This window comes from Hyperolius riggenbachi, chromosome 1 (assembly GCF_040937935.1).
Source record: "Hyperolius riggenbachi isolate aHypRig1 chromosome 1, aHypRig1.pri, whole genome shotgun sequence".
NCBI lineage: Eukaryota > Metazoa > Chordata > Amphibia > Anura > Hyperoliidae > Hyperolius > Hyperolius riggenbachi.
This window is the reverse complement of record NC_090646.1, coordinates 564974666-564985806: the sequence shown is the minus strand read 5'-3', so window position 1 is coordinate 564985806 and position 11141 is coordinate 564974666. Positions and strand designations below refer to the sequence as shown.

The following is an 11141-nucleotide window of genomic DNA, read 5'->3' as shown; positions in this document are numbered from 1 at the left end:
GCTCAAATAGATAGTGCAGAAATAGGGTCATATTAGAAGAAGGCACATTGTTAGTGGCTGAAAACCTCTCTTTTTCCCTCATTCAGTTTCATTTTACATCTCACACAACTGTATCCATTACAGTCACTCCCTACACTGACTACAAAAGCGCTCACATGTCGCAAGAGAGATTCAATAAACACCTACAAAACGCCACTGAGGCTATAAAACGCCACAGTCACAAAAGTATCCAAACAACCGATCATTTGATAATAAATATTAGTGGTCCTATTGATCATCTAATAACACACCCAACACCCCTCCCATGTCTCATTTACTATTTTAGGGTTTTGAGGCAACGACTGTAACATAAGCATAAAGCCTATTTTTGGGTGAACAGTATCTAATAATAAGCAAGCATCTTTTGCTAAAGTCTTTTATTATGTTTAAATTCTCACTTCGATTTTTTAATTCTTGAAGAACAGAAGAAGAAGCCTGGACAACATATATAGCACTCGTTATAAGAAGCAAAAGGGTTATATCAAAAAAATCATTAGTAGAGAATTACAGGAATCCTGGTTTGGAACCAGGAAAAAAAATACAAAACAGATATAGATACATAGACACAGGACAAAGTTTTCTGATTGATAATTATTTTGGAAACTGTTATTCTCCCCCTCCCCTAATTCTTATGCCTTGCTTTTTTCTGTTTTATGCGCATACGATGTTTGTTTGTTTGCTTTTTTTCTGTTTGTTTTGTTCTCAATTTTACAAAAAAAAAAAAGAAAATAAAGACTAGTATATTACAAAATCGACAGCCAATGTTCGTGGTGCTTTATGTGCATGTGTCATACACAGGATTTGTCGCCAGTCTTTCTTTTTGTCGCCTGTACACAATAGATCCAAGCTCAGTCCAAAGCGCATCCTTGGAGGGGGGCTTCTGGTCTGTACAGATTCATGATAGATCTCCTTGGTCCATTTATTTTTTTGTGTGTTTCCTAAACACACGGAGTTCATTAGGTTCATTTCCTAAATAAAGTTCGAGCATTTAATGTCTATGTCCACACACCACTCCTGTGATTGTCTCTGTGGGTGATTTCTAGGAACATTGGATGGACATATAAGGCCAGTTGAAACTACTTCCAGATAATAACATGTCCCTGATGAGGGTCTCTATAGGGGTTTTACCTACCAAGCGGACGAAGAAGAGCTGTTCAATGACTGAGGAGGATACAGTACGCAGGGAAGGCAGCCTTAGCAGAAGTTTGCCGAACCTACTGGGCTGGTTGGGATACTGGCTCCTCACATACTCCTCCAGGGCGCATTGAGACTTTTCCTGTAGACTCTCAATATGAGCAGCATCTGAAAGGCCACAGGCATCTGTATGGAGGCCCATGATGGAGGAGGAGAGACAGACAGGGCACACAATTAGTATGGCACAAGGGCTTTGCACTCACATCACTAATATCACAGAAAATCAGATTTTTAGGGATCTGAATTATTTATCTATTTCATTTTTTACAAGCTGGCAGACTAAAGTCCATTGTTCATTAATAGCGATATTTTTTATATTATTATTATTATTATTATTTTTTACCAGTACTATTTACTATTTACTATGTACAATAGTCTTAGGTCTAGTACATTATTGAAGTAATAGTAAAGAAAAAGCAATGATATATATATATATATATATAAATGGAATGCTCTTTGTATTCAAATCAGCGTAAAAATATATCTTTAGTAATTCAGTGATTCATATGACTTTGAATTATAGTTAAAAATCAAGATTTTTTTTTGGTATTCACTATATAATGCACAATGGATCAGATAGCATTTAATACGTTATATAAGGCAATTTCTCCAAGTTCACAGCCAAAGCCTGACTTAGAAGAAATAGGGAATTAGAATAATGCAGTGTAATGTATTCCCCAGGCAACAGAAAGCGTTCAGTCACTCAGGCACTCAGAAAGCAGCTACCAGTCCTATTCATTAGTCCTACCCCCACATTCAGCCCACAGCCACCAGTCCTTGCATTGGTCCTATGCAGCCAGGCCTATAGCCCCTCATCTATGGCACCTCTCGGATAGATGGAGGTAGGCAGAGGTGTGGGGGAGCCCTTACATTCCACCCACGCCTCTAACTTCGCCAGCCTTTATTTCAACGTGGTTTTTCTGAAACGTGAAATGTTTATGGCTATATAATACACCACGTGACTGCTTTAAATCAATCATCCCTCGCTGCGGGTTTCCAGCTAAAGTGTGTGCATAAAAACATGCGTTGTAAGGGAACACGATTCTGTTGTGAGAATGGATGGTTGGATAAAGCTACCCTGCACTGGCCACTGTCTAATGATCTCTGCAGAGGGGGTCATAATCAGCATGTGTGGTGGCAAAACGCTGTGCATCAGCACGATGATCTATTTCAGAAAGGCTATGTTTTTGTTACTTTGAAAGTGGCCACTTAGCTAAGGAGAAAGAGAGAGAGAGAGAGAGAGAGAGAGAGAGAGAGACTGTGTGCTGTCTGGTACAGTCAGATGTACACATGCTGTACACAGGCCCACGTCCTATGCCTGACATGCACATATACTATATGACCTTTGGAATTGAGAATTGTTACACCTTCCAGCCCCCAGCTATTAATTGCCAGAGACTGCCCTACCAGCAAGGCCTGGGAGGGAGGCTGGCGTGTCTGCAGCCCACTGGGTCAATATTTAAAATAAATTAAACTAAATTAAACCAAGAAACTGTGACAAATTGCTTTCGGGCACTGTGAACTGGAAAACAAACAAGAAAAAAAAAAAAGCTAGTTAACGTTATTCTCTAAGCACAAAAGCCAATCGGACTCCACGCATTCTCACAACAGGAAACAAAAGTAAATAAATAAATAAATACATCACTTCATTAAAAAAACTTCACATTCATCAATGGTAGCCTGGCATTAAAACGATGATAATAATAATAAAAATAACATGGAATAAAAAAAAAATCAGATGAAGAGGGGATCACAGTTGGAAATGGCCGCACAGCACAGGATGAAAAGATTTGATGTAATTAAATTTATTTTGGCAGATCACTCCCCAAATAATTATTTTTTAGCTCAAGGCTACAAAATGCAAATAATACAAATCCAGAACCTCTAATCAGCCTTCAGATGTATGTAATGACCCAGACGTGTTTTGCAATGTGGCTGTAATGTATGCATGTATGTTATTATTGGTTACCAGGAGTGCTCAGGCCTGACTTATGCAGCCACCCCTCCACCCACTCAGCAGTGTGGTATGAAATATGCGGACAGACAGACTTTACCCTGCCTGGCAAGGCTTACCCCCCCCCCCTTTCCCCATAGCCCACGTGATGCTTGCTGGCCAAATAATTTCACCTTTTACCTTTATAATAATATCGACTGTAGACCCTATTATCATTTATCAGGTTAAAAATACAAAATCGAAGTCTGAAAGCAAGCAGGGGCATGGAGATATTTTGCCTGGGCATACTGAAAGCAGGAGTCCTGTATATCATGTGTATTCTGTACTTTTCAACTTTATACAGAGTTGAAACAGTTATGTCAATAATGACGTTGCTTTGTGTAATCAGGTACATGCAGCATGGCAGCATCAGCAGCACACCCACTGCTACCAGCAGGACTGGCTGGGAAAAGGCTATTTTTTTCCAAATAGCAGCAAAATATTCTATTTTTATATGTAAGTGATTCTAGAAATAATAACCAGCCTATCCAAAGGAATCGGGCTTATTTACTGTCAGAGAGTTATTTGGTTTGCTTTTTGTTTCTTTGAGACCTGACCCAGTATAATGTATCTATACACAGACACTCTCAGTCATCTGTAAAGTGTTCCTTCTATTGATCGGGGCTGCCTTGTGTTAAATCAGCACTCATCCCCCCCCCCCCACCCCCCCCCCTGCGCTGCAGCTTGCTGTTCTGCTAGGGGACCGATGAGAGGAAGGAGTTAAAGCGATATGCGAGGTACATAAATTAATAACATTTAAAGGGGAAGCACGGGTCGTGACCTCCCCCCTGGATGGAGTCCAGCGTACAAAAGGTTGGGTATACTTTTCCGGAGCGCCGATGTGAAAGCCATAGACAGGGAACTCTCTGCCAGGATTAAATAGTTACGAGAGCCTACTATACTGGTTTTGTAAATTATGCTTTAAATTATGTTTTCATCACTTGATTCTGTGCTTTCAAAGTTATTGGTGGGTGGGGGGGTATTCTCAGAGAATTCTCAACTGACTCTGACAATCAAATTAAGTTTGCAGTACAGTTGCAGTGTGTCTGAGTGGAGGGAGGAGAGATTTTCCATATGGGGGGGGGGGGGGGGGGGGAAGGCACTGAGAACTGACTGCTATTTCCAAGTTCAATTATTCAGCATCCACTACACGAGAATCCGCCATATTAATGACTGAGCTGAATGCTGTTATTTCTATTTTCATATCCCTCATAAAATCACCCTGGAGCTCATTTAACTCAGCAATATTTTTTAAAAGCTGGCTTAGCAAACCTGCCCCCCCCCCCCCCATCAACCCCCCAATCAGCTTAAGGGGAACAGAAAATGACTGGCATTTCCCTGGACCTGATTGGACGTTTGGAAGCAGCAGAGCATCACTGGGCCCCCATAACAATCACTCATTTTTTTGGTGTAATTTAGGGCTAATGTTTCAGCATCGTCACAGGCATTCCTAACAACTGTTTGTGATGTCATCATAATAAACATGATGGCCACTACATATCTTGCTACAATAGGCTTCCCTGTGGCAATACGCTGCATGTGTTCCTATCTGGCCCTGCCTGATGGAAGGAGATGAGATGGGGGAGATAAATAGCAGGCTGTATTTATGTATGCGGATCTCCCTTCTAGGCTGCATTTGCACAGAATGTTAAAGGGGGGCAGTCATAGTACACAGACAGCTGCCTCTGACCAGCCTGCATAGCAATGACAGGGACATTATCTAATGTTCCAATCGATATTAATAGAGCATTTGCTGCATTACAATAGCAGGGCACATCTATGAGAGCCAATGTAAATGCGATGCAGCCTATGTAGACAAGCCAGGGAGATGCAGCCTGGATTCCCTGCTGCAAGCTGGGCCTTGCTTTGCCAGCATTGTGTAGGGGAGCCGAGTCTGGCTTCTTTCTATATGGGTGAGCCGTATAAGCTCGGATCTACAGTCATCACCCAGCCAATATGGCTGCAAAATGCATTGCCTGGCATAATTAAAGGCAAGCGAGGGTGACCTTAAATGCATGTGAGATAGCGGCGTGATTTCCCCCCTTCTCGGGCTTTTGTTTACATGTGGCAGCCTATCTAGCTGCTCACTCCATTCATCTCTCATTAAAAATGTCTTGTTCCTGTAATAGACACACTTTCAAGGGCTGCCCTTCCTGATTACCTCTGAGATTGCTTTTTTTCACCCCCTTTAAATATCTGCTCATAGGGAGTAAAAAAATCCCTAAATAAATAATCATCCTAGAAAAATAACTGTACATGTATGCAAGCATGGCAGCCAGTGCCTGCTCTCAATTTGCTGCATTTTTTCCCTGACAATCTGTTAAATATTTAATAGGAGTATGGTTTCCATAGCAAAGTGATTTATAACTGGAAATTGTGCTGGTGTATTTCCCCCCTTCGGCTGCCTTATATATCAGGAAGGAATCTGAACCACACACTAGCAGAACGCCTGATGGAAGGGATACTATGGCCAAAATAGAGGGACAGGTCTGGGTTTTTTACTAAATTGGGGGGTGATTGTGAACAAACCACACACACACACACACACACACACACACACACACACACACACACACACACACACACACACACACACACACACACACACACACACACACACACACACACACACACACACACACACACACACACACACACACACACACACACACACACACACACACACACTCTACTACAACAACACACACACACACACACACACACACACACACACACACACACACACACACACACACACACACACACACACACACTACAACAACACACTACAACAACACACACACACACACACACACACACATTCTCCTCCTCCTGGATGGATGGGGAGCCCAGGCAGACAGCCTCCAATTTCTACAGAGTGACAGCACAGCTCTCATCAGTGTTGGCACCGTTTACCCTACAGAGCATCCCATCTCCTGTGATGGCAGAGGAATCCCTTGCCTTGTAGGGGTGAGGTATGGCTGAGGAAACATTCCAGCTGGGATGTAACTGCAGCCAACAAGGGGATGTGTGATGATGTACAGTATGTGATGATGATGATGTGTGTGTGTCGTGCTGGGCTGGTGGCATTGCCCACCATCACCCAGCCTGGGGTACCACTCAGTCTCTCTCTACTCACCTGACGTGAACAGGACGATGGCTTTGAGACAGCTATATTCTGCAGAGTCTACGTGCAAGGCCTTGAGCTTCTCCACCTGCTCCTGAAAGATGCGGATGTGGTCCATAAAGGCCACCACTCGGTCGGCCGACATGGGGGAGGCATGGAGGCCAGCGGCTGCCAGCAGAGGGGCCACATGGAGGGGCATAGAGCACTGGGCAGCATTGAGCACAAACAGCTCACTCCAAGTCAGTCTGAGCAGGGACACCTGGTCGGTGATCTGCAGGTCTGGGAAGAAAGGGATGTTCCTGGCCCACTCCACAGCACTGAACAGTAACCGGGCCGCCAGCTCGCAGATGTTCTCAATGCCCATGATGTTGTTGGGTTGCATGCACTGGCTGCCATAGCGGGACGTGGGGTAGGGCTCAGCCCGCAGCAGCAGAGAGATGTATCCGGAAAGGTAGCAGTGGCCGTTCAGGGGGTCCCCATTCGTCAGGGCGTACTGGCCTGGGTTCGGCTGGGTTGGAGGCATTCGTCCTCGCTGAACCGCTGACAAAAACAAAGAGATAGAAGAGGAAATGTGCAACCAGGGCTGGAAATCACATCAGTCATATATAAATATACATAGAGACCTCAGGCACAGTATGTATAATACACCTAGAACATCAAACACAAATATGTACCACCACAAGTGCAACATCCACAGAACAATAAACATGCAACCCCATCCACAGCACAGCACAACACAACACAAGCACACATCAACAATAATATATCACTTAAATATAGGAAAAACACCCAGAAGGCAGAATAAAATGTAATATTAAAAAGTGGCAGAACAGAGACTGCAGGGGCTCTGCCTCTGCCTCAATGTATAGTGCTAATCATTCAAAAATACGACTTAAAAGATGACGATTTGCTACTTTGTCACTCAGGGAGGCTCTATAGCTCAGCCAGAGCACAAAAAAAAAATAAAGAGAAAAAAAAGCAGGAGTAGAAAATGTAATTAAAAAATATTGCTGGAAAGCAAAAGAGAGAAGGGAAACTTACAATAGTTAAACATGCTGGAAATGAATTCGTCAGCCAGGCAATTAATAGAGGTATAATGCTTCCTGTGTGTGCCTAGCATGCTATGAGTGCTGGGAGACTGAATGGTCACACAGCTTAGATGCAAAACACTGGTATTCATTAACTGCATGGATGCTGAACGTAAGCAAGCTTATTTATGCTCCAACTTGCTAAAGCTGACCAAAGTCTTATTTTATGAGTGCTTGTATGGCTTCCACTTGCAGAAACACCACCAGCCACTTTCCCCATGTAAACAATGCGTCCATCACACACACACACACACTGTGTGCCACCCTGTTGTCTGCTTTATGCTTATAAATTACAAGCAAGCAAGTGGTGTCACCCTCTTTATTCAAATCATATCTTTTTATCTGCCTCATATTTCTGAAACATTAACTATTACACCCTGGTAATTCCACGGCCCTATTTTATAGGCTAACACCTACCTAGGCATTATGTTCTACGCCTGGTGTAGTTTAAGGACTTTCAGCTAGTTTCTCTCCAAACTATTTTATAAATAAGAGAAGGGGGTGAATTTAAATTGAGCAGACTGGCAGTACAAGGCTTATAATGTCATCATTTCATACATCTATGGCCAATACACTGTGATCTATATTTGTTGTTGGCCAACAGGTCCTATTTTTTGGGATGGGAATAGTACAGTGATGCTGTGTTGATCTCTTGTGCTGATTAAAAAGACATATAATAGAATTCAGTGGATTACTCGATCACTCATTAGTTAAGCTCTCAATGTCCCCCAAACTTATCACTTTTCTCAGAGAAGATGGACTTTCTATAGAAGCACAAGCAGAAGGATGAAGTCATGTATAACACACACACACACTGCTCCAAGCCAAACTTCCTCCAGTGTCTCTCATCCAGCACAATGTGTGACAAGGCCAAATGTTGCCTGGAACAAGGGGCAAGGCTGATGTCACCCTGCCAGCCTGCTCCAAGTGTCATGTCTGCAGGGTGACAGGGTGACATAGTTCAGGGGGCTGACTGCTGGGATTCTCAGGGACAGGAGTTTAGTGTATATGTGTGTGTTGTTTAGTGATGACAGTACAGGATAAAAAAAGGGATGCAAGAGGCTCATCTAAGGAGGATCAGCCAACATCCCACATCTTGTTCCCACAGACAAAACACACACACACAAAGATCCACACGCAGGGAGAGCTACGATTATTAATATTAATGGCATCACAATGCAAAAAAGGGGGGGGCACCACATTGCCAAGTGGGGAAAGGGAGAGAAAAAAAACTAGAGGCATCAATATTTTAGCAGGCAGGCAACACACACCTAGCAGGCAGGCAGCACAACACACATGTCCACAGAGGATGAAGAGAAGAAATATTCACCTTCCCTCCGCATGCCCACTTTCAGGCACTTCTTCAGGCGGCAGTACTGGCACTGGTTCCGGTGGTGCTGGTCTATGGGACAGTTCCTATTGGCACGACATGTGTAGGTTAAGTTCCTGCGGACGCTCCTCTTGAAGAAACTTTTGCAGCCCTCGCAGGTGAACTGGCCGTAGTGCTTGCCGCTGGACTTGTCCCCGCACACCACACACTCTATATGCTGCTGGCTCTGGCCCGAGCCCGGCTGGCCCTTGTCCCCGGCCGCCCCAGGGGTGGAGGGGGGTCCCGGCTGGCTGGGGGTCTGCGGCGTGTGGGGGGCAGCGGAGGGTGGCTGCTGCTGTTGCTGCTGGTCCCTGCCAGGCTGCGCTGCCCCCGGGTTGGGGCCTCCCGGATTCCCCCCGGCCACGTCTTCCTGCGGATCTCTCCAGCTGCTAACTACCATTGCCATATCTCGGGCCCAGAAAGTGCTGGAGAGCGAGCTTATGGCCGAGGTCTGGGGGGATTTTATTTTGGAGGAGAAGAAGAAGCTGGCGGTCTCTGCCGTGGTTGCCGCTGATGGGAGCCGTTTCCTTGGATTTGCTTTGCAGGGATTTCCCCCCTCGTATCACAGAGCAGACGACGGCCTGGAGCGCCGGGGGCAGGAGGGGTGCAGCAGTCTCCAGCGTGCGGCTGTGGCGCTGGAGGAGGGAGCAGCAGCGGCGGCTGATCAGACACGATTGTCAGCCCCGATCTCCCCAGTGCACTCAGGAGCAGACATAGGACGGCCAGGGGCAGGACCAAAGCTGCTCTCTGCCTGACCCACACTGCAGCCGGATGGAGGGAGGCAAATCAAAAGCAAAAGAGAGAGAGGGGGGGAAAAAAGATGGAGAGAAGCTGATCAGGGATTGTAAGTGTCCGGGGGCCAAATCCAGGGCAAAACGCAGCCAGCCATTCAGAGCAGCAGTCCGAGGGAGCAGCCTGGTCCAGAGGTGGCACACACTTCCCTTGTCTCCTCTGATTGTCTCTCTTTCCTTTCTCCTGCTTGTCTTATTATTGTTATGTCAGGAGGACGAATAATCCTCGATCTGTGTCAGCAGATGAGCAAAGAAGGCATTTCAGAAAAAAAAAATAATTTAAGCAAAAATTAAAAGAGCTGAATACAAAGTCACGAGAAGAAGCATCCAAAAGTGCAGCGAGAGGTCTGGTTGGTGGAGCGTTTTATTCCTGAAGGCAGCAGCAGCAGCAGCAGAAGGAGGAGGATGCTGGTGAGTCTCTCTCCGGGAGAGTCCTGCCTGAAAGTCTGTGCAAGTCGCTGGGAAAGCCTGGCCTCTCCTCCGAGCCGAGCATCAAATCATCAGCGTAGAGAAGAAAAAAAATAATAAAATAAAATAATAACTCTCTCTCTATATTTATAATGCGATGAAGCAGCCAGTGCTAGCTTGAGGTTCGCTGGTTGGAATGGAGTGGAAGAGGTAAGGGGTAAAAAAAAAGAAAAGGAAAAAAAAAGCAGGCACACACTCTCACACACAGCAGCTAATAGAATATGCAATAAAGAGAGAGTGAGGGGGAAAGAGAGGGGGAAAGAGAGGGAGCGAGGATGGCAGAGAAAAGAGACACACACACAAATGAATGCGTTTAAACGGGAAGACTAGCAGAGCAATGTTTCCGAAAGGGGGATCTGCGCGAATGTCTGTATATAGTGAACTTTGACACTACTATTGAAACTGACACGTTTCTATGGAGATCGCTGCCTTATATGGAGCTCATGTCAAGGAGCCAAGCGAGGGGCTGCTGGCAACTGATAATCAAAGGCGACTGACTGGTCAGAGCCCTGAATTGGGGGGGAGAAAAAAATGGGAGGCTAAGGTTAGCCAAACCTCCTTCACTCCATTGGTCGGCTGACTGCTGCCTTTTTCCCTTTCTCTCTGCCTTGCCTTGTTACCTTCGGCTGGGGCTGGAGGGGAGGGGGAGGAGGGGATGGGGGGGGGGGGGGGGGGGTGACAAGCACACTGTTCATTCACAGCGCCCCTACCCGCTGCTATTTACTTTCAGACCTGATTAGTATGGGTCGTCTATGGGCTCAGCTGAACAGAAATACTCCACTTGGGGCGGATGATGGGGGGAAATTAGCAGAACTTGGATGGAGAGAATGAAGATGTAAAAAATGAAGACACTATTTAGGTCGGTGCTGGAGAGCTTGGGTGGCTGGTGTGGGGTGCAGCTGCGAATAATTCGCCAACTTCAACGCCTGTGCCATGGGACGAGTAAAGTGCATGGCGAAGGCACTGTACTGAATATATATATATATATATATATATATATATATATATATATATATATATATATATATATATATATATATATATATATATATATATATACTTATACTTATAT

The 11141-nt window shown here is 45.0% G+C and overlaps 1 protein-coding gene across 1 annotated transcript; it reads right to left on the bottom strand.

Annotated features, from left to right (window-relative positions):
* Positions 1-417: 417 nt before the first annotated feature.
* Positions 418-10543, bottom strand: NR2F1 (nuclear receptor subfamily 2 group F member 1). The gene is made up of 3 exons (XM_068247502.1): positions 8772-10543; positions 6366-6893; positions 418-1359 (listed from the first exon to the last, which is right to left on the bottom strand). The coding sequence occupies exons 1-3, from the start codon at positions 9214-9216 to the stop codon at positions 1079-1081; spliced, it is 1254 nt and encodes a 417-aa protein (XP_068103603.1). The 5' UTR covers positions 9217-10543; the 3' UTR covers positions 418-1078.
* Between the last annotated feature and the right edge of the window lie 598 nt (positions 10544-11141).

Coding starts and splice junctions, on each gene's coding strand:
- NR2F1 (XM_068247502.1), bottom strand. CDS start 9,216: ATGGCAATGGTAGTTAGCAGCTGGAGAGATCCGCAGGAAGACGTGGCC. Junction 6,894..8,771: donor AGTGGGCATGCGGAGGGAAG/GTGAATATTTCT, acceptor TGTTTTTGTCAG/CGGTTCAGCGAGGACGAATG. Junction 1,360..6,365: donor CATCGTCCTGTTCACGTCAG/GTGAGTAGAGAG, acceptor GCCTCCATACAG/ATGCCTGTGGCCTTTCAGAT.